The following is a 24,639-nucleotide window of genomic DNA, read 5'->3' on the forward strand; positions in this document are numbered from 1 at the left end:
GTGGTCATAAATACATTTCAGATTAAATTGGCAAAATTGCAACGATAACTGAGAATAAAAATTTAGAACAAATATATGGTTCTTGTCGTCCATTTTTTTATAGTGGATCTTTTTCTTCCTCTTTTTATAGTACTTATACAATTTTTGAGAATGAAAGATACCTTTAAGATACTTTAAGCTCAAAAACAGAAATAGATGCATGCGTTTAATTCTGATATTTTATTGTAATTTTTGTTACACTCTGCAGACCAAATAATCATGGTGAATCACACTTCTCTTATCTCTTAACTGGTTAAAGCTGAGACTTAGGTCCATCGATTCCCACCTGCGAGCCGATGGTCGGACGAAAGAGAAACGTGGAAGGAGGAGTTACGATCGTTACTACTCGGACTTGGAATTCGGCCAAACGATCGAGATAAGCTCGCGTGTAAACCTGATTTCTTCTTCTGAATTTTTCTCGACTCCCTCATCTCTTCTCTCCGACGTGATCCCGAAAGGATCTTTCGACGTCGAGGTCATCGAACTAGGACAGTTTTCGATCATTTTCGCTACTTAAAATACGACAGCTGAGGTTCTATATTTTTCCCTAACAGTTGTAACATCTGATTACACCTCTGCACGAATAAACGCGTCAAACGATATCTGTGACTGGCAGCAGCTTGTCACACAACGTCGTTTGCTTGTCAACTACCCCAATATTTCGAGGCTTCTCTGGCAGACACTGATCGCGATGTGATACGCTTGCTAGACGAACGCCTCTGCAAATCTGTCTTCAGCTACTCGTAACGCGAGTTGAATGGCTTTATCAATGGCACACGAGCGTAGGAAACTTTGAACGTTCAAAGGGAACAGATACCTTCCCTCGACACTTTAATTGCCACGTATTGAGGTGTATGAATACAATTAATTTACAGGATGATGAATGATATCCATAAGCTGAGGTCTATGGGTCACTTGAAAGCCACGCGAAGCAAACTGGAAAAGGTTATAGTAAGTTGGAACAAATTAAAGCAAGTTGGAACGAGTTAAAGTGGTCTCGAGGAAATTAGAGTGCCTATATCGAGAAAGATTGGAAGGCTTTCACTTGCAGTATGTCGACCAAAAATAAGAGAAGTTAAGAATTCGAAGTTCTCAACGTTCCATGAGTCAATAGCTACGCGGAACACTTTATCGATAGGTCTTCTTTAACCCTAGAATCATCAATAAAAAATGAACCGATTGGATATTGAAGAGTTTCTTTTCAAAGGAACTAGCTCACTTTTCCTTTGGTAGAGCTCAACAACGATTGTCTGAACCTTACACTGAGCCTACGCTGTATCTCCCTTTTAATGAATTCCAGTTTTAAGGCACGCTCCAGTAAGTTTCTATTGTTTGCTTCATCCCTCTCTGTGGACTACGGAAAAACCAATAATCTCTGGCATACAGGAGACGAAGCATTGCTCGCAGGTACAGATATCGTTTGCTATACGTTTCCGTAATCTGATCCAGAATCCTGAGCGATCAACACCTGTCATTGGTCACTGATCCCCATATTCGTGGTTCCAGTTCTGTGTGTAAGTAATTGCCTTGACACTCTGAACTCTATTTTAGAAGAGTTCCTCCTCTATTAAGCAATTTATGAGACAAGTAGAAAAATAGGAAATAAAGAATTGGGAAAGTTGAAGTAAGCTAAATTCTCAGCGCTTGTGGTGCTACGAAAAGATAATTTAAGATATTTCTATTAAAAGTAGCTTTTAGGAATCGAGATTTTTATTCTCTGAAACTCGTGAATTTTTCGTCTTTTACGATAAATGTTTAAGAGTTTATTGTTCCGCAAAGTTAACGTCGATTCGCGTGCTTAGCACGTGAAGACATTCAAATTTTTGTGCTCCCATTTGCGAGTGGCGCCAGTGGTCATCTTCAGCCAAACAGTTGCGTCAGGGGACGATGCCATTAAGCTATGGATGCTATAAAAATTTTATGACGGTGGACGTTCAAAACGCAAGAAAATTTTTAAGTGTACAGCAGCAGCGTTATTGATTTACTACAGTGCTTTGAGAATTTTATGGTGAAACTTGCTTTTGTCAAAAGGCGCAAATTACACATCTTCATACTGCATAGTAATTGTACCTACTCACAAACCAGTGCAATAATTACAAAAATTCTCTATTAATTTCTAAAGAAATATTTAATCTTCAGAAATGTTGGTTTAGCGTTCTCTTAAAAATTTTCCTCAAAAATGTTTCGACAAGAAAATACCTCAGCAACAGAAGCAAACTTCAATTATCTATTCTTCAATGACGTCAAAAGAGTGTACCAAGGAGATATAAACGTAACGCTTTAGAAGTCTGAATGCCACGTAGTCTGCAAAATTGAATAAACCGCGAACGATCGTTTACAACCCAGATCCTAAAGAAAGAAGCAAGTCAGCAAGTGGTTCTCTAAAATTCACTCGAGAATACGCGGTTAATAACACCGCCCACCGCAGAGTGAATTTATCCGCGGCTTGATTTACTTGCGGAGCAAGAACACGCGGTGAAATTAATCAATAAGTTAATTACGCCGACATGAAATTAATATGACGTGAAATTCTTCCGCTTCGTGTTTGCGGCTGGAAACAGCGAAGCCTGGGCCAACCAACTGTACATGGGAACACTAAGCGTTTGTTCGTAAACAGAGAACCTAACAAGCCTTTTGGGAATGAAAGATGCGACCGACCTCGTAAATTCACGATTTTCAAGAAAAAGCGAGCCTGGAAGTGAAGCTCCATGAATAGAAAACAGAAATAAATGTTAAACGACAACTAAGAGGAATTTTCAGACCCAGGGAAGGAGGCTGTGTGTTCGGATTCCTCTCGATAGTTTATAGGTTACATATTTCTTAGAAAATAATATCAGTTTACAGGGAAATTTCTGTTGAGGGATTATACGAAGATGGAAACCTAAAAGAGTTATGATTTATTGTGATATTTAATTCTATAAAAGTGTCTTCAAAATATTGTAGCTTTTACATGTGAATTTACACTATCTGTACAACACAGAAATCTTTTTTCTACCTTTTCTAAAAGTTGGTCTTTTAGTCAAGACAGAGATCTCATAAAAGAGGTGAAATTTAAAGTTAAAACTTCAAAAAAGATTATTTACCAATATACTTATAATTGAGTAAGGGTATACTAACGAGACTTAAATATAAATACCAGATATTAGTGCAAAAATTTCTACTTTTAAGGTAAATTCTGTGATAACAGTAGGTCTGAGTAAAAATTCGAGGGAATTTTGCTTAAAAGTGGTACTCCCACAGATTGAACAGCGTCGAAGGGGGAACAGTTGCAAACAAGATAAGAGAGGAAGAAGTGATAAAGGTTACGCGGCGCGTGTCAACTTACACTGAACCGTACATACTCAGTGCTGCTGTCGAGCCATGAATTATGCATGTTCGTTGAAGTATCGACGCTTGCTGAATAGGAGGCGTTTGGAACGTATTATTCGGATAAATCAGTGATTTATCACCGACAATCGCAGCAGCATAATTTCCCAGGCTAGCTCGGATCAAGCTGCGTGTGATGAATCGTGAACTATGCAAATTTTTCGAACGAACTACGTATTCAGTTGCTTTCTCTGTGAATGAAAGTATGGAAAGTGCGTTTAATGTATTATCATATCAAAGGGAAGAAGGCAGTTCGAGGAGTAATGTTAAACCTAGCGGAATAGCGAATCGAACGAGCACAGAAAGATTCCCAGACGTTTTTGAACGATTTAGATGACGCAAGGGCTGAACGAAAGAAATGAAAACCATTTCTGTTGGTGCGCTGAGTGGAAACAATTTTAAAAGTGGATCTGAACTTCAGGATCCGAAAACTGTGGCAGCATTTGTTTCAAGAAAATAGCATAAAGCAGTGCAAATAGCTACAGTCAGAAAATGGCTCCTGGGCACAGAAAACACAATTACATTGTGCTCTGTAGAGCGAAAATTCTCTAAATGTGTATAGAAGTTGCTATACTCTGTTTCACTTCGAAAGTTCAGGCAAAAATGATCCTAAATTTTATATCTCTTTTAGTCACTAATATTTCTGGAAGAAAATTTAAGATAATATAGCTAAGAGATGTATCTTCCACCAGAAAAACCTTTCATATCATTTCCACTGACAGGTGTCTTTTTTAAAATTCTTGAACTTGTAAATTTTCTGTGGGTCATTAGGTGGATGTAATTCTTTAATTCTCTATTCAAAAGTATTTTAAGAAGAATTCATTTTCAAATAACCCAGAAATATACCTAGGTTTTCTAGGGTTATTCTAAAAATTTCCAAACCAATTTACGAACATATGGAGCTAGAATATCGATAGAAATTTTACAGGCAATTTAATACTGAGGAATGATCGGAGACAACGCAGCAGGCCGAGGGGCTGTTCTATGTTTCAGAGCACATTTTGAGGTGCATGTCTGCAGGAGTTCGTGTGAAACGAGTACAAGGAAGAGGCAGAAAAGGGTAATTCTCTCTGGGGCCGATAAAAGGAAGTTAGTTACGGCAGCGTTTCCATCGGTTCCATCCAATTTCTACATGCTAACCAACTGTGTTCTCGCGGACCTTCGTATCTCCTTGCCTTCATATCCGACGAATCGAAAACCAATTTCTCCCACTGGATTTTTCTCTCCCCCCGATTAACAAAGACCCGCCGACCCGAATACCAAACACCTAGGGCTTTCTTGGACATTCGAAATTCTCGCATCGATGAGACCCATCGAAACTGTAACGCGATCTCTCTATTCGGGGCGAAAGCGTCAGCTAGCCTGTGTCTTGCTGTACTCTTTACATGTAATATCGCGTTTCTTTTCTAAAGATGTTATTATAGTGAGAAAAGAGCTAAGATAAATGTCCCAGTAGCTGAGCATGTCCCATTACCTGGACACTAACGCTGATTTTATTTAATTTTGGTCTTAAATTCTTATGTGTCTAATAAGAAACCTTCAGAATAAAAAAGGTATAATAAAGTAAAATATTTAGCTATTGAAATGCAAAATTGTTCACTTACTGCGACATGTATCTTAAGCGTCCAGGTACTGAGATGTTTACCTTACTTTTTACTTAGGCTAGTGGAACTTTTTGCAAGTAGTTTTTAAAAATTTTGTTTAAGTAGAAAAAAATAATAAAACGTATTATTAGGGTGGCTATTAGTTTCAAATTAAGAGGTATTATTATAGCTTGATTTTTTAAAATTTACTTTTATTGTTTCGATATCGGTAGTATCGTGTCCCAATTTATTGAATTAGTTGCACGTTTCAGAACTCACTGTAAATACACCCCACTCGAACAAGCCACTTTTATAACCCTATTACTACGACTCACTTCACCAGGGAAATATGTGACACTATTGACCTTTCGTCTAACACATTATATCCATTTAAACAATCTGTCATGTCAGCAATCTATCGTCACTTCTCTCTACCACCTCTCAACACTTCTTACCTCCTACCTCTCTTCTTTTTTTACCTTCCCCATCTTTTTGTAGTCTCTCTTCTCTTTGAAATTTCCATTTTTGTAAATAGCCGAGTTTGTTCCCGTGCCCAAGTGAAATCACAATGATTAAAAATAAGAAATTAGGACTATTGAAGCCAATAGTAGATTCCTATGAACCTTAAAAAAATTAGATAACCGTGGAGAACCTGTTTTTTTACATATTCTTTACAAACCTAAAGAAATAAAAAAAATGTGACAGAAGGCACAATGCGTTTTCCTTTAAATTAGAAAAAGCGTATTAAGAACATAATTAATGGTGGCACTTTTCTGTATGAAAAATGTGAGTGAACTTAGTCCAAGTTTTCCTCTTCCATATCAGCCCTCTTCCCGCCGACGTGACAGCTGGAGGCCCAGCCTCCCCAAAGTAAATAAATCAACAATCACGAGAAGCTCGCAAACATAGTCTCTGTAATTATTGTTCCACGCCACGATATATCGTCCCAAATTCCACGAAGTCGAAGGGAGAATCGCGGGGGTTCGTGCAGAACCAAAACTGCAGGAACCTATTCCAGGCGTTACGCTCATTCGCATGTCTATCTCGAGGAATATCCTCGACGACCATTAATATCGTCCCTTCGCGCAGTATGACACAGACAGTTTCTCAAACCGACTGAAAGAATGAGTTTCAACGACGGGCACAATAAAATTGCGCCTTGTTAGTCGGCCCGTATCTGTCTCTTTCTCAGGGAAACTTTCTTACGTCGCCCGACCACGCTGGAAATTCAAGCAATTCCAGTGAAACAGTTTTGATTACTTTTGCGCGCGCCTTCCCACGTCGGCGGACAGTATTTCTGTCTTGTTGACATTTTAATTTATAGTTGCAGCAGAAATTTCGTTTTGAATCTGTAATGAGTTGCGGGGCATCCTACCTATGGAGGATATCAAACTTTCAATTTCTTAACTTCCTTATATAGGACTGAGCAATTTCATGTGACAACTTTGGTTCTCGTTCGATTGGTATTGATCCGTGTGACGCATAATGACTGGTCTATTTTTAATTTTTCTACTTATGGAGGAAACACAGAAGGGACTTCAGTAATATATGGTGTCTCGTTATCTTTCATTGAGACAGTGGCAACGAGCGACTTTGTCCATAATGTGATCTTCGTTTGGAGAGACGTTCGTGAGTTGCTGAGATGTTAAATTGTGAAGTAAACTGTATGGATAGAAATAAGTATTGACATCGTAATTTCAAGCTGAAAATAACTAGTTGGAATATTTTGCAATGATCGAATGAACCAGGTCATTGACCTCTGCTCGTCGACCCACGAAAACTCCAGTCTCACGAATTACCGGTACAACCGGTCCTCTTTCGAATTAGATGTCATGAAACTGGGTCGATTAGACAGTCACGTGAAACGTGTCGATCGTGAACAGAAAACTCGGTTCGACCGCGATCCGATCATCGTTGATATGTGATCGATCATTCAGAGAAAACGATGCTTCCTTCGATCGTTATCTTGATCGTAAGAGACAAGGCTTTCCTTCTATGGACGATGTAATTGGCAGTAGAATTGATAATGAGCGTATACTGTTAAACACTGTGCACCAAAGAATCTATGAAGCCTGTGGAGTGTCTCACGAACGAATGAGGAAGCTTGAAAAGTTTATTTTATATCTTATAGTTGAGTTTTAGCAGTACTTATAATCTTTATAGACATTTAATCTCACCTTGACGCATAGATTTATTACTGTGTAATAAAACGCTAAGCTGATTGATCGCGTAAGTCTGTTTCATCTTCTAATCAAGTAGAATAAGCTATCAGAGTCTGACCACCTATTTCCGACATCCATGCACCGATAAAACACGAGAGTTTAATCGGCGAAACAGTAACTGCGATATTTCCATTATTCTCAAATATATTGCAGTTTCAATCGCTTCGAAGAAGCATTTTATTAAAACTTGAGCGATTACTTTTCTGGTGCTTGAAAATATGGATAATTGTAATTTCTCTACGCGAACAACGCTCAGGAAGTAATTGAATTCTCATTAAATCTCCATCAATCATGGGTACGATTTTGAATACCTACTCAGACAGACAATATGCATAAAATATGAGAAAGAACATATATGTTTACCCTTTACAATCCTCAGATAATTACTGCGGTACCTCTATAAGAGATTTCAGCTGTCCAGCTATCGAGTACTTCTAATAAGCAAAATATGACTCTACTCGCTAGACTGTAGATTTTGATGCAATTTCATATTTTCATAAACACAGTTAAAGAAACGGAACCAAAATGAAAATCTGCTTCATCTTTCAAGTACCACAATTTGCACTTTACTTTTCACACTGACCAAATTACCCTAAATCACCTGCAGTCGAGTCGCTTGAATTCAAGTAATTCGACTAATCTAAAGAAGACTCAAGAATCAAAGCTGCAGACACATTCAATCATCCCCCGTCTGTCGAACGAGCTCTTTCTTTAGATCAGTCCGCATAAACAAAGCCCCGTCTCGAATATCTAGTCGAGTCGAACAATGAAAATCATGCCTCCTCTCAAAGCGATCCAGGGCAAGGGTTAACGAATCGCGACGCGCAGATGGCGAGGCCTGTCGCTTGAAAAAAGAGAAGAGGAAGCGGAAGGCGACCGCTTCGAGAGAATCGCAATGGGACAGAATCCAGTTGCACGACCAGCCGTGATGCGAACAATGCGGGGCACGTAGGATTCTCTTCCAAGTTTAGTCGTCCGTTGTCGACGCGCTCGTTTTGCTGGCCAATTGGAGCTCGAAACTTCTGCGGTCGGCTTAACTAACCGACGGAAGCTCTTTCGCGGCGACCAGGCTATTCCTCGACATTGTTCGACCCACTCACGCATGTATCTGTCCCGCTGAGGTGAACAGGCTGCGTTAATGTTGCTTATTTGACGGCTAGGCGAGGATCGACGACGTGGCAAGTGAAAGTATAGAGAATGGGAGAAATTTGGCGAGGGTGGAGGGTCTCCTCGAGGATTGAAATGGTAAATGTATTTTTCATTGCTCGCTAGAGGGTCACGGAGGTCTATTCATCTTCGTGTTCGACCTTAACCCCTGGGGGAATTAATCTTGGGGAGAAGGGAAAAGGATGGCAGCATTTCCTTCTTCTTCGTTCTATTCTTTTTCCTAGTTGCTTTTAGTACAGCCTAATCCCACGCGTCTAGTGTCTACTTCTTTTCTTCTGATCCCTGCAGTCTTTTCTAGTCTCATTTTTCCAGCCATATTCCCTGGTTTCTTCTCCTGCTTTTCGTTTAATCCTTCAAAATTTCATATACTCTACGATGAAGAAATAAATTGTAGTATAATTCTTGTTTTTATTATTTCTACACAATCTCGTCCCTCTTTTTACCTTTAAATTGTTTTATCTGATATAATTTATTATCTACTATGGACTAAGGAAAATGTCTTCCCATTGCTGCTTTGTCTAATAAAGATCAGAACACTGAAACAATGTTGCAGCGTCATCAATTTCGACGGGGGATCATTTTCAGCGACTTCCTCGATGAAGTATCTCCATCCTAGACAACAAGTGTTTATGCTTCAAAGACGGAACCTCTCTAAATTCACGTTAATAGGACCATTTGTCATCCTCGAGCCGAGTAAGACGCCCATTGCTGAAACACCTTGCATAACTCAGTTCGCTATTAATAACAGAGCAGCTCTGGCAATCCTGAATCCATCAGAGGTCAGTGACAAAGCGAAGTTCCCGTTGGTCGTAGATGAAGAGCGGTGAAACGACGCGCGATCCCTGTCCCAGCTTTTTCACATCATTCGATATTATCCAATTAACGATCGAACCACAGGAATGGACTGCAACGTCGACGCTATCTCGCCCCACAATGGGCGTCGCTAAATTGGGGCTCGCGTTATTTCTGTAATAATAAAAAGCCACTGGACCGAGAACAGGTGTACCCAGAGCCGACCAGTGGGTCCAGTTCGATTGGAATCGAGGTCAAGCGATCGGATCCAAACACCTCTACGAGAAGTAGACTGCTTATAAAGCTGCTCGACGACAGCCTAAACGGAACAAATCGTGAGAGATTACGACAGCCAACCGCTGCGATTCGATTATCGGTTAAATATTGGATGGCCGATTGGTCACTGTAGAAATACTACCTTTCCTTGGTAGCCTTGAGACGCTTTCGATGGAAGCAGAGGTATGTGTGTGCATAATAAATGAATAGACTGTACATGTTTTTGAAGATTCATATTTTGGTGAAGATTAATCAAAAGGCAGAACCTAAGCACAAATTATTAAATATTAGGAATGTAAATTTTTTAGTCTACTTTTTTCTACCCTTTTTTAATTTTCCCATGCATGAACATGTACAGTGCATGAATAAAATTTTTTAATGAAATAACGTAGGTTGATGAAGATCCAGGGCTGCAGGGATTAAACATGTTCCATCCTGGATAGCAATTTTTTATATCCTGGATTAAGGAATTAAATTTTGGAGATAGTAACTTGTTACTTTACGTTCGTTTTATATACGATCTTTATAGGGTCCCAAATCTCATTTTTATTGAAACAAAAATTTAATCAGTAGGTTGAAAGGTGTGTGTGAGTTTTTCCATTCAGTGACGTAGTTTGAATGCTGAAATATATCTCTCTATACTACACTAATTAATCCAATTATTGAAAGCATTTGGATATACTGTGAAAATGTACCTAGGATATAATTAAAACTTTTCATACGATTTTAATGGAATATATCAAAATATTTTTTTTTAATGTGAGAGGTGAGTAAGGTTTTCTGAAAGTATATTTCTAGGTAATTAATTTGGATATTAATGCTTCAGAATATTAAACGAGTAATCATAGTGGTTTTTATTAAGCATTTTCTACCCATGTGATCGTCAAAGGTTAATGGAACAATTTCAGACTAAACTAACTAAGTAAATTAATAATGATGAATAATTATCCTACATACCCCTTAAGTGAATATCTTGTATGATATGAAAATAGTCGATACGACGGAGGTATCGCGCCAATTTTAGAAGCTTTAAGTACGAAATTAGCATGTGTAGGACTTGAGACATAAGACTGTAAACGATTCGATGAACGAAAATTACAGGATGAAGTTGTCAGTGCGATTACAGTATAATAGAATGATTTAACGAACTAACGAGCGAAATGGCTGTAATGCAAATTTTTAGCCAACCTTGCGCGCCCACAGAATTGCATTAATGTTAACGAACATCGTTGTAATACGTTTTTTTATACCCTCATCATTTGCACAACAGGTACTATGTTTACCTCTTTTTACGTGTGTATTACAATTACTTCGAGGAGGCACTATCCATAATTAATTGAATTAACAATCACTACAGAAAAAGCATTGAATAAACACGGCTAATAAAAAGCTTTACAATTTGATTTAATTCCTGTTTTCCTCAAACTGCAAGAACATAAAACTTACACTTTACACTTTAATGAAATTTTATTAAACCTTTTTTATAAATTACTTCACAAGGAAATAAAAACAGCACCGTATCTTTTATCGGTAATTCAACATTCTGCGTGTTTATTCTGAAGAAGGCAGTATTTTATCAAGGAAGAATAATTAAGACTGAATCATGTTTAATTCTCGTCAGAGAAAAAAATAAATGCAATATGAATGAACAGATAGATATACTGTAATTATTAAAATTGCGGTTCGAATAACATGAAATTTCAACATCGTACGAGCGGTACAAGTATCGTGGGGAGAAATCGTACACGTAAGCCATGCATCCGAAGGACTTCAATTTCACGATTCTAAGGCTGTCTATATTGCATTTTTGCAACTACGCTGTCTCACCCAATCTCTCACCAAATCCCCCAACACAAAGGAAAACATGTTCTTAAAGGTATCACAAGCTTTCTAAAGCAAAAGGTTATCAAACTTTCCAGCATCTGCCAGATTTAAATATAAAAGAAATTCCAAATATTCCATCCTGTACTTATTTCACGCATCTCACAATTTCTTTCGCAGCAATTCCCCAAAATTCCTCTATATTTTCAATAACTGTTGAAGAATGTATCTGAAAACCAAGTGAAATCAATTATACAAGCAAACCCCCTAGAAAAAATTGCTTCCTCCAACGCAGAAAAAGACCAAACAGAATGGTTATTACGCTCTACTGGCTGAAACTCAATATCTTCAATGACGTTCTCCTCGATGCAGGCGAACACGCCTGCGTGTACACACGACGCGAATTTTACAGTTTGATCTACGCGAGAAATAATCGAATCCCTTCGTCGACGAGTTACGACGCACTTTAAGGATCGCGACGTGCAATTTTTCCCTTAACGCAGTAATATCCTCGAGGAGCGTGTTACGCGGTTCTCGCGGTGCACTTTGCCGCGACGTATTTCACCACCGACCATTTTTATTTTTGCCCGACGCGCGAGAGGAGAAAGTGTAACTGTAATTTACATGCGCGCCGTTTCGACGATTCCACAGAATACACGGGGGAATCGCAATTTTCTTCGACGACGTTTTCGCGCTCGTCGAAATGACAGCTGTTTCAGTTATTACGGACTTCCTACTTGGCCCGAAACAGGCGCGAGTTTCGCGCGCTCGTTCCCTTCCTGTCGACATTACGAATTCACGTTAGCGGGAAATGTCGCGAATATTTCTGGTTACTTCTGTGCTAATTTCAGCACAATTTTTCTGTGACACTCGATACCAACAGCTTTAGAGATGTTTGTTGTGGACGAGGGTGACTATTTGTCGAAGAGTCTGAGAATAGAATCGATGGTCAATACTTTTATGTGGCTATAGAAAGAGTTAAAGGTGTGATTTTTTTTAATTGTTGAGAGTAGCGATAAGGGTTTATAGAATACTGGGGTTTCAGAGTTGATGATTTAAGAGGAAGGCTTGCGAGTTTACAGGAAAGAATAAATTGGAAATATGGAATACAAGATTCTATGGTGTCTTGAATTTGAGAGGAAATCGATTTTGAGATTTAGTCAGGCGTATGTGTACTAGAGTTGAGTTTGAGGGGCTTGGAAAGTGCAAGGCGTTGGGAGATCGGGTTTAAGTAGATTGAGTAGTATCAGTGGTCAGACTGCGAGCGTTTTCCTTATATTGAATAACCGAAGTGACTGAACCTGTTCGTTTTAAAATTTTCTTATATAAAAAGAAGCACACGCAATTTTCTCTCAATTACAAAATCTCTTTAAAATAAAAATTATCTATGTATAACAATTTAAAAAAAACTTAAAAAAATTCCCTTCAATGGTTCTTCACAGAATAATTTCTAATACCTGTATGAAAGCATACAAAATATATTCTTGGTTTATAATTTAACTTGCAACTTCAAAATAAATAAAAATTTAACTTGTTCATATTATCGCTCATAAAAAGAGTCCCACTGAAATTACTTACAATACCAGAAAATTATATTGCTCTCAGGCCCCATAAAGATGGTCGCTTTCTGTCGTCCTTAGCACACTGGGGGGTAAATTTTGATCCTGGAAGTAGATACGCTCACAGCATAGAACACAGTAAGTCTCCAGCCAAGGAGAGGCCATGTTTCATCCAGCACTCGCAAATCGATGCTAGATTACTAGAATCGTCGCTACAGACAACAGTTCTCGAGATTCAGAAGTTTGTAACAGTTGCCTGTCGCGTCGGCAGGAAATGAAACGACAGCAGCCCTGTGCTATCAAGCTGAGGGTTGTTCGATCACTAGTAGATGGAATTTTCAATTTCCCAGCGACTCTAATATCCACGCGCGATTAATTGATTGGCATTGAGTCGTCGCGCAAATGTTGCGACCTCGAAAATGGAAACGTGTAAACCGAGAGCGATCGTGTTTCGATGCAACAGGCCGCCTGTTCCATCTTCCTGGGTTTTATATTTCGAAAGAACGCGAAGCAATAACATTCGTCGAATACGAGGGTTCCCGAAGATATCGAGGGAATATTGAAGCAGTATATTCCTTCGAGTTTTATTGTTCGACTTGTCAAGGCCCTGGGAGTAAATCATTTTCTGCAGACAACCTGCCACTAAAAATATCACCTCCTGAGCCTGCAGATCTCTTTACATGGAGAGTAGTTAGTTAGTCTGAATTTTGATTAGCCTACAAGTAGCCGAAATTTCATCTGAACCGGTTTCTGACGCTCCATTGAGGGTACAACTAAATCTTAATCCAGTCCTTGACCAGAACTTCCGTTTCAGTTGGACGACCTGATTCGTTCAAATTAAAATGGCCCAATTGTGTACTTATTTTTATCTGTCATACAATTTAAACTTGATTGATCTACAATTTCGTCATTGGGATATGGGTTAAGATCTTAAAAAAGGTATGCATAATATTTTCAAACTACGCATAACTTGATTATACGTTTCAGAATAAAAAACACGAGGAAAAGATTCAGTTGCAAATTACTGCATATCTCTCATCGAATATACCTGTGCACGTTTCACGAGGCTTGTTAATTTGAAAATAATAAAAAATTTTAATGCCGACAATTATCCCAAAAATAAATTTTATATGATTTTCCTCGTAATATACAAAGTCTGTTTTACATTTTAAAATATTTGATTTAATTCCAGCAGGTTGAAATCCTCGAATATTTCCCGTGACTGCAACGCGATACCTATTAACCGATTTTGATTCACACGGTGCAACAGTGAAACAATTACTGTTGAACAACACTGAAACAACACTGAAGCAACTCGTGCTGTGGCCACGATCAGAATCAAACGAAACGTTATGCACGCCGTGAAGTAATGGCCTTTAACTTCCGCGCTGGAATAGTTTTAGTTGACTGCATCAACTCCCTAAATTGAATCCGACGATAACGTCCGGGGTCAAGACGACGGTCCACGAATAGGAGTCGCCTCCAATTTAATCCAACATCTGCAGCCGTTGCTTAGTGAATTGATCAGTGGCCTTGAAATGGCTGCGTGAAAATGCTGGACCGTGTTCACGCGTAATGGGGTCAGGACAGAAGCTATCGCCAAGATTATTAGGACCACTGAGGGATCTCTATCAACGTGAGACGTGTTTCTCGATGCAAAAGAATAAGAACGACACCATTCACCGAACCCTCTGAGTGAAGAAGTGGTTTCGTTCGAGAACAATCGAATTGCAAGGTCGTCGGATCATGGTTTTATTCTTCGACAGTGGCGACGAAAAAATGAGGGAAAGGAGTTCTATGGCCAGCCAGCGATCAATGATGCCGCAACGTGGAGCGAGAGTAAAAGGTAACGGAGAGTGTTACGAAGATGAGACAGTGAGATTTCAGGCGGTAAATTCTTGAGGACGTAGTAAAGGGACGGGATGACGTATATAGAATTATGGCGTCGTGCACTCGTCATCGGCGTGAGAAATTTGATAGAGTGATCATGACCCATCAGTTTCCAGACTGATCTCTACTGGAAATATTAGTTCCACAAGAAAGCCTCGATGTACTTCATAAAATAATATTTTCTTCTCACGGAGAGGTTGAGAAAGTATACCTTCAACATAACGCAGTGTTTGCTGGAAGAACGCTCGCCAGTGAGGAACGGTGACGATATTTCAAAGTGACGTGGATAACATTTTTGAGACCCAGTCATTCGTCAATCGATCCCTGGCAATTTGTCAGAAAGTCGAATATTCAACAAGGAAATATTGGAATATTGCAAATATTATGTATTTAAGTCAAGTGTCTAGCTATGTACTAATATATAATTAGTTCTGTTCTCTTTGAAACATCGCAGCATAACATATGACAGTACACGTGTAGAATCAGAGGACCTACGTAGACAGAACAAACCTTATCTTAGGTTCAACTTGGGTAATTTGGTTTCGTAATGAAGTTTAAACTACTAAATCACGAACTTTCACCGAGTTCCGTAACTATTCAAGAACGTTGATTAATTAGCGCCTTCAGTGACAATTTAGGTACATCTGTACAGTGTGTTGTAATATCGAAGCAAACTATTAGACAATATCGATTACGAAGACTGTTTCCGATTTATACAGATATGTCAATTTTAGTCTTATGGAGATTCTTACAAACTTTATAGAATCAATCTTGCCTGATCATCAACTTCCTCTTCCACTTTGCCCTTGTTCTACTTACAGATTGACTGTGAAAGTTTTCTGGTGATAGTGAGAACTTTCGTTTCGTCAAACGACCAGGGATACTAGAAGTAACTGCAAATACTCTTAAGATAATAACAATGAAAATCTACTTTTTATACCTATGTAGTCCATAACATTCTACAGGAATTCTGCAAGAAAAAAGTTTAGACGAAAAGTTTTGTGATCTGAAGATCTCTACATAATGATAAAAAAATATAATTAAGAAAATTCTGAGATAATATTGCCATCTATTTTTTAACAGAATCGAATCCCCAATTTCGAAACAGTTGCTTCAACGTTACTTACATGTCTCCGTGTAGCGCTTTGGGCGATTCTTCTGCCTCGATACTCCGGCTACACGTGTACCACTTAATAGCGACGATTAAGAAAGTTTTCGCCTTCGACAAGCAGCAAGAACAAGGTATCATGGTTGACGACAGCCCTTTGTAATAAGCTTTGAGACTTCTTGATGAATACATTGAAGCGAGGTCATAGTACCTCGGAAACTTTGTCAGAGCCGATAGCTTCGGCTGGCCAGGCGTGTAAGTTTAACTTTGTAATTAAAGACGGCTATTCCAGGCCTTTACACGTCCTGTATGCCTAATTGCAGGAGAACATTCATGTGCTCAGATCATTTCTGTGAAGCTTCTCTTCGTGAAATTCTGTCGGGATACAAGACACTCGTATTTTTATTTACTTTCATGCTTTACTTTCTCTGTATGAAGTTTTACTCTTTTATAAAAAGATTAATTACTGTTTATTGAATATTAGTTCGTAACCTTTGCTCAAGTTTTATGATACTATTTCCCTAGAATTGTTTCTTTAGATTTATGAATAAAATATATGTTTCAATCTCAAATTTTTCAAGTTTCTGAATGCAATCTGATGATTCACAATCAACTCATTGTGTCTTCTATTAACTTAAAATGTGTTATGGTTCCATGGGTGCTTGCCCAACCTGTTTTAATAACAGTTACTTTCCTGTTACGTCACCGACCGACGATCACCTGCATCTATGTCCCAGCAGCGTAAGAAAAAGCACACACTTCTTGCTTTAACGATGCTACGAATGAGATAAGCACACGACACATCGCGTGATAATCACGCGTGCTTACATAATCCATAATAAACAAGGTTCCTGAATTCCACGGTTGCATACGACAATATTTCTTTGCCCCTCTTTTCTTATTAACGACTGTTTTATCGGAAATGAACATCGCAATATTTAGAGCAGAATGCATCGCTTAATTAACGCGTCGGCCAAAGCGCACGTTAATTACAAGCACGAAAGCTGTATTATTAATATCAATTTCGCTGCATTCAGAAGCTACTCTCGTTGGGTTTTGAGGAAGCATGGATTAATGACCTCTTTTATCGTTCGTCTCAAAACAGAACTGTCCAAATGTACAGAATGTTCAAGACTCGTTTGTTTAAGCACAATAGACAATTATCTAAGTAAAATTAATATTTTGCTTAGTTTGATTATTCAAATTTGAGAAAAATCCATTTCTTCGAATAACTTCAGCATATTGAATAAATAAAAAGTAGTGACACTGTAGACGTGATCCAGCATTTTTGAAGATTTCAAGCTTTAGAGAAAACTGACATGACGTGAGGGTTAAAAAGAACTCAACTTTATTTGATTAAATTCGCTGAAGGTACTAACGTACAAAGTCCTACTCCTGAAAAGATTTTATAAAACCCAATATGAGATCACATGAGAAAATGTATGAAGACTGTATAATATAAAGAAGTCAGTGCTCTATTATCTGACGAATTCTTTACCTGACATTTATATATCACCATTATTCAATTCAAATGATCGAGATAGTGTTGTGTTGAATACCACTCGTTAAGAATCCTAAAAATCGTAGGAATGTACCCAGGACATCGCAACTGGTGTTTCCGTTTTCCTATATGATCCAAGGTGAATGAAATCGCGCAGGTGTTCTGCTTTGTTGCGAAGATCCCGGCTCTTTCTTTAGGAATACTCTAACCGGATTTCTTATATGTAATATCCTGCAGTCGTATCCGCGCAAAGGAAGAGATAATATTGCCCGAAGGGAGGAAGAAGGTGGGACGAGTTTCGCCTCCTCGAGAGAGATGGCTAAGAGCCCATTGTAAGGTTTAGCAACCCTCCAATTCGTCTACTAACCCTTAAAAATGGTATTTACCCAGACCACGAAGAGACCGTGGAATACCAATAATTTAACTAATGAGTGAACCTATTAGTTGTTTGCGCTTACTGGGCGCCCTATAATGAGACTACGTAAAATCGATGATAAAGTGAAAATCTTGGACTTTTCTTGAAATATCTTCAAATTCTCAAACAAATACACTTGAAATAATAAATATTTCTTTAACAAATTAGTCAGAGAAAAGTTTTTGTGTCTCTTTTCTTAAGTTGACATTTAATTTCGGAACAAATTGTGATAGCAGCCATTAAAAATTATAATGTTTTATGTATGCCTTTGTATGATTTTTAAATGAAGATTTGTAATGAAAAGTTCTCGATATTTTCCCTTAAAATTTGGTTTCAGATTACTGTAACATATTCAGTTATAAAAATTTGCAATATTCAACAAAGCCATCATAGAATTAAGAGATCGAAACACTCGAATGTCATAAATTTTAAAGTTGTGAAGTTCGAAAGCTTCAGCATAACATCACGAACGTTTCTCAGTTCCAGAGTTCTAAGAATCTCATCTGAGAATTCCAAGAATCCAAAATTCTGCTAATTTTCAACACTCTTCTCATTTCCTCTCATTTCCCGAGTTTTTCTCAATTCAAAGTACTTTTCAAAAAGTCATGAATGAATTCTAACGAGGATTCGCATTTGCACACGACGAACTCCTCACAGAATTTCTCAAACTGTCACAATCTTCACATAAATTGCGCTTAATCTCGCACACATATATACTCCCGACTTTCTGTTTTCTGCTTACAACTGCTTTTCCACAAAAGCAATTAACACGAAATTAAATCCAACTATACCGTAACAGAATACAGAAAGTAATATTCCAAGTATTTAAGGAACCCTCACAGAGAATGCAATTGCAATCGAACGATGTTAATGCAGTCACTGCGCAATTAAATAAATAAACAGTATTTTCATTTCATTCCATGTAATAGTGATAAAGGATTGAAACAATGATATTTCAATCGAACGATTAAGCTGCCCACATTTTAGCCAATACAGAATTCATCAGTCTTGCATAATTCGTAAATGAACAGCAACGTCATAATGAAGATCCTTCAAAGGAAAGCTCTCCGAGTGGAAGGATAAAGGGAAAAAGTTGCGTAGGTAAAATTGAATGCATCACGACGCAGGATCCCTCTCCAAGCGGAGTGGATGCAACGCGCGCGGGGTTAATTTGCGGTACAGAGAAAGAGAATACAATGACACGGGGCGGTTACCGCGGGTGAAAATAAAAGGGAATGCCAGCGGCTACGAAAATGATAAAATCACTTCGTTCCAGGCGTTTCGCAATTTCGTGCGCCGCGGTGCATGTTCTTACGTTAAAAATATTTCCCCGCAACTTCCCCGAGTCTGTTGCACGCGATGCAAGCGTCCCTTTCCTCTCTTTCTTTTCCGCCTTCGTTACCTTTCTTGCCTCCTAACGAGCACGTGCGGCCCTCGTCGTCGTCGGCGACGTATTTACGCGCGAGCGCCGTAAATAGACCTCCATTCGAACAAAGTTCAATGCAAATGAACTCGCCGCAAATTAACGACGTAACAGGGAGACAGTGCACCCCTGAAAGGTGTTTCACTGCAAAAAAGGTGCATCGTTGCGGAGCCTAATAACGACGATGCTTTAGCGCTCTATAAACAATAGCGACAATAGTAAGCTCATTGGGGTGGTTTTTCATTTTCCTTCCCCTTTTTCCACGGTGGACTCGCTTCGAACGTTCAATGGCCTCTGAAGTTATATTTCACTGGGGTGGTAGTTTGTTATAATAGAGTAATCGTAAAAGAGAGATTCGTTAAAGATTGAAACAAGTTTTATTGAACTATAGATTCATTGTGCAAGATCTAATGGAAGAATATAAAATTAAGTATAATATGTATTTCAAGCTTAGCCAACAGCAAAGTTACCAGCGACGCGCTAAGACTCATTTACTTCAAATGTCTTCAAGCAAGATAATGACTTAATAGTTGATAACAAGGTTTGAGTTGCCCAAAGAATTACTTCTTATTTAAACTTTCTTCATTAATAAGAAACAGAGCCTGAGCTCCTTTATTATTAATACATACACAACGAAAACGAGAGATTCATTAATGGTTATCTCTTGGACACCTACGTAAATTCCTAAATATGGATGAAATGTTTGTTCGTTCACTAGTTCTATAAACTGTCGCAAGAAACAGCACACTGTGTTTCATCTAATCTAGCTGCAAAACATTCCGCCTCTCACAAAGGGGTGAGGAAACTAATATTCGGTATCCGTTCGTGACGGAAGTTCATTCCGGAGGAGAAGTCATTAAAAGTCTAATTGTTAGAAATAAAAGTCCGTCGTGCATATGCTGGAACCGCGGTCTCTCGTCAAAACTTTCCTTTTAAATCCAGTCTTGCATTTCGCATAGTGGGATTTAGTCTGCGGGTACAGAGGACTTATTTGATTTTGAATCAATATCTACATATACGTGTATAGACACATACACAGGGAAACAGCTATCCATATCTAAAAAAATTGCAAGAAATAAAGAACTTTAGAATCTGAGCATTTAGATATTTGAACATTTGTAAACTTGAAAATTTATATATTTCAATATAAATCAGACTTAACCCAGACTGGAAACTTAAAGATTTGAATATTTCAGAGTTTGAAAATTTGAAGGTTTGAGTATCTGAATATTTAAAGATTTAGATATTTAAATGTTTCAAAACTTGAAGATTTGTGTATTTGAATATTTTAATATTTGAAAATTTTAAAGCTTGTAAATTTAAAGATTTGAAGATTTGAAAATTTGAAAACTTAAGAAATTAAAAATTTAGAGGTTTGAAGATTTGAAAATGTATAACTCTGGAAATTTGAAAATATTTAAAGGTCCATTTAAGCAACTGACAAGCCGAGCAAATATTATATATATTAGCGAAAAATCACAAATACACAATTACAAATTATAAAACACAATGAATACGTGTTTTATCTGTGTAATCGTTCGGCTCAGCTCATGCTCGGTTCATCGGTTGCATAACTGGACCTTTAAGGCTCTTTTGTTTAAATTTCTGTGCCAAATACATCAATTCCCACTTTTAATATTACCATTAATCATTAAATTATCGTTGAACTTCGATAAATACCATGCACCATTGCAAAGTTGTCACGTTCACAACGAAGATGCTTCTCCATACCTATCTGCATATCGAGCCAAAATGAAATGAGCAGTCTGTACAATAGGGAATAATTCCGTGGCGAACAAGTAAATATCTCTCGTGGAATAATAACGAACAGTAACAATTTCTCGAAATACCTCGCGAGAGTTTCGTTAATATAACATCGACATACCTATAATGACGCGATGGCTCACCCAACAGGCGCATTTCTGAGTCGAATGATAACGAATGGAGCGTGTTCGTTAGACGATTCAATGAAAATCCTGAGGCGAACCAGCTTCACGGAATTCGCTTGTGTTTATACACTCTTCCCTTTGTCGGGCCACTCGCGCGTTTCTCTCGATTAATTAAGCTCGCACAGGTTTTCTGCGACACCTTTCCTTCAATTCCGAACAGGCACGCGTGCTCCGCTTAATTAGGGTGAAAGACAGAACATCGCTGTAACACAGCGACCACGTATATGAGAATGCAATTTACGAGGCGGCTGAAACTGCGGCCTCTATTACTGTCACTGTGCGTGCCTGTACTAAAGAAGACTAATCCTCTACAGGGGAAATGAAACGCACGAAAACAAATTCGAGCAGGAAACTTTTGATTGTTATGAATCAGTCACTCGCGATAACGAACGTCTTTATAACACGAAACGGTGCAGTAGAAAAGAAACAAAAACCCTATCGTGACTATCAATTCCTCGAATCCTGAACGCAAGGACGGAAGTCAATTTGTCCCCTTTGACTTTTATTATACAAACTGTTAGTTACAGGATACAGACCTGTGCTCCTATTCTTAGTATCTTAGAGCCATAAAAAATGAAATTATATGTTACGATGATATAGTGTACGTGTAAACGATTTTTAACCAACACGATGGTACACAGAATTAATTTAGTTACGTCAAAGTTCAGAGGTTCAAGTTCTATTCTCCACGAAAAATTGCTCGGAAAATATCCAAGTACGTTTACCAGTACCTCATAACGATACGCAATATCGGTGATTCACATCCCCCAGATGATTGCACATTAATCAATAGGAGCCCATAGACCACCACTCAGCCAAATAAGAAAATCAAAAGAGGACGAGTCAAGTGGTTCCCCCGAGACACTAATCTAGCTATCAGACAAGAATGCCCAGGCAAAAAATCCAGACGGTTGCAGTCCCTTCGATCTTTTCGTACCAAACTTACTACCATAATCAGAGCGCCGATAAAAACAGTATGAAAGAAGGTTCCGAGCAGGAGGGTTGTCTTCATGGGATCGTATAGTATAACGGCGGTAATACTTCGCACGCGCCACGCCGTTGACTAGCAGAGATAAGACACCCTTGCCCCCGAGTCACAACCGTAGACGCGAAAGAGTTCGTCCCTTATCATCGTTCCATACTCACCGATCACGTAGCTATAGCCGTCCAAGGTGAGAACACACTTGCGTGTGTTGGAGGAGCTCGGAATGCTTGGCACAAGTCTGCGAGAAATTCGCTTACCAGGGCTGCAAGGAGTACCAGCGGTACTTGCAGCGCCTGGGTCCGAGTGGCACTTCTGCACAGGGTCTTTGCTTTGTCTAGACATCATCGTACTCTTCTGCACCACTCGTACGCCGCTTCTCCAGGAGAAGCCGGAAGAAAGGTAGCTTACTTCCGCGCCATTCCGCCAGTCTACTTAGCCACGCGACCATCCACCGAACTCTGGCACGACCGACTGCTTATCCAGACCTCCACGCACGCATTCGACACTCATTATTGCCGTTGATTCACACCCCCACCAGGGTTCCACTCGCACCGCCGACCGACAGAGTGCCTCGAACGCGACACGCGATTTTCCCTCGCTCGTTCCACGCTTTTCCTTCACCCCCTACCTCTGTTTGCCCTTCTCGTCAACCTCTCGCGCTCTAACGAACCGATGCTCGCTTCTAAAGGGTCCTCCAGTTTGTTTAGAGGCCGTGAAATACAATACGAGTCGAAATTCTCGTTCCAGCAATGCCCCTCGATTTATTTCACCATCGTCTCTGCTCTGGGTCTGCTGTTCGCGTGAATTAGCGGGCGAGTCACGGACGCAGTTGATCAACCACGAAATACGCGGTGAAATTCTAATCTTGCTTTAGACTCCTCCTTTCCCGTCGCTGGAATTATGAATGATCGCGAGGTCTCGAGGATCAGCCAGCCGTGGACGAAGGAAGATCCCGCGGATTTCGATCGAAACACGATCGCGATTATGAAGTCGGTGTATGTGCTCTTTGCGGAGCTGTTGTTTGATGGTGTCTTTGGTATTGTTTGTCAGAGATGTGTGTTGAACAATTTATCTCGTGTCTCTAGGAGAGACCCTTGGGTTATCCTTTTCCCTTCAGTGTCCTGTGAATTTCTTCGGGTCACAGCTCTGTGACACCTGGGATATTCTAATGACAAAGATCGTTCTTAAGTGGCTTTTTGAAAACTTCGGTCTGCCTGTTTCACTTTGTTGATTGCTCTTCAACAGTTCTCTCCGGTAAACGAATCCCCGGCTGTTAAACTGCTCCCAGGTCTGATCAACTTCAATGACAATCAGAGCACACCCAGTGTTTCCCCGTGAGCTTGTTTATCTTCTGGAATTGCTTCCGGCTGTGCTGATTTCAAGCACAGGGCTTCAGATTGCCAGCAGGGTTCTCTTCGCGGAAACTTTCTCGACGCGTGTCGCTCCTCTGCTCCGTCCACCCGAAGATTTTTCAAATTACGTTCAACTAAGTCTGATTACTTCTCGAACAACAGCTTTCCCTCGCGCCGATTTCCCTCTTCGGGAAACGTCGACTCAAAATCGACTCACCTCTAGAAAAATGCCAATGAATGCAAACGGAGCCTCTTGAGCTTCCGTGACGCTTGGCCGACAGTTGCCAATCTCGTCCTCGGCGTGGCACGGGTTGCCTACCTTTCCACGGGCATTCCACTTTCGCGAATCGATCGAGACGCGAAGTTCCTATCCCTTTCCAAAGTCGTTGATCCTTAATTTATTGACCTGTGGATTCTAGAGCCATCCAGTGCGCGGGCTTTTTATTTCTGACTTGCCGAGAACTCTGGTTTCTTATTTAATTACTCTTCGAGGGGGATCGAAGTCTTCGTGTGTGTTGCGTATAAGTAAATAGCTCGAGCTTGGTAGTAAATAGACACGCTTCTCGTTACTCTTTTCTTCTCCCCTGTCCCTTCACACCTTCCCAGGCATTCCTGCTCGAGGCCTAATAGGGTTTCCTCTACCGCAAAAATTTATGTCGCGAACACTGACCCCGCCGCGCCGATTACGACCTAACGATCCCCAGCCAACAGACGAGGTTCGCCTGACAAGCTCGTTCCTCGAATCGGGAATCTTTCTCGTCACGTATACCCTCGAAATTACTGGCAAATACGTGCCATGCAGGCACCCGGAAATATTTTATGCAGCCTACGATCTCGGCACTCTTCCAGAGTGGCGCGATTAAAGAGATGCGCCCAAAATCCTTTTCGAGATTATATGTGAGTACACATATTTTCGAGGAAACTTGGTGGTAAGTTTAGGTATACAATTTTCAAGACCCTCATAAATACAGTATCCTGGTAATCAATTACAGTCAATTTGGCCCGACGAGTCGTTTCAGCTTCCTCAGCGTCTTTCTTCGCGAAATTCCGTGTCTTAGATTAATATTACAGTAATATATCAAAGTTCTCTTGTTAACTTTAATAAACAGGGACGTTGATCTGCCACTATCCCTCCCCGATGGACACACTCCACGCTGGCGGGTCTTTCCACTGATTGATCGCCACCAAACT

The 24,639-nt window shown here is 39.5% G+C and overlaps 1 protein-coding gene across 3 annotated transcripts in view; it reads right to left on the reverse strand.

The window, feature by feature from the left end:
- Window positions 1–22,608, reverse strand: part of LOC143177503 (dual specificity calcium/calmodulin-dependent 3',5'-cyclic nucleotide phosphodiesterase 1) — an 80,798-nt gene extending 58,190 nt beyond the window's left edge. Inside the window, exon 1 of one of the 3 annotated variants that reach the window (XM_076375435.1) lies at window positions 22,258–22,608. In XM_076375435.1, the coding sequence (XP_076231550.1) occupies window positions 22,258–22,441 (184 nt within the window). In that variant the 5' untranslated portion in view covers window positions 22,442–22,608. The remainder of the gene's footprint in view (window positions 1–22,257) is intronic. The other 2 variants (XM_076375436.1, XM_076375437.1) reach the window with 2 other exon arrangements.
- Between the last annotated feature and the right edge of the window lie 2,031 nt (window positions 22,609–24,639).

The sequence above is a fragment of the Calliopsis andreniformis genome, chromosome 3, assembly GCF_051401765.1.
Source record: "Calliopsis andreniformis isolate RMS-2024a chromosome 3, iyCalAndr_principal, whole genome shotgun sequence".
Classification (NCBI taxonomy): domain Eukaryota; kingdom Metazoa; phylum Arthropoda; class Insecta; order Hymenoptera; family Andrenidae; genus Calliopsis; species Calliopsis andreniformis.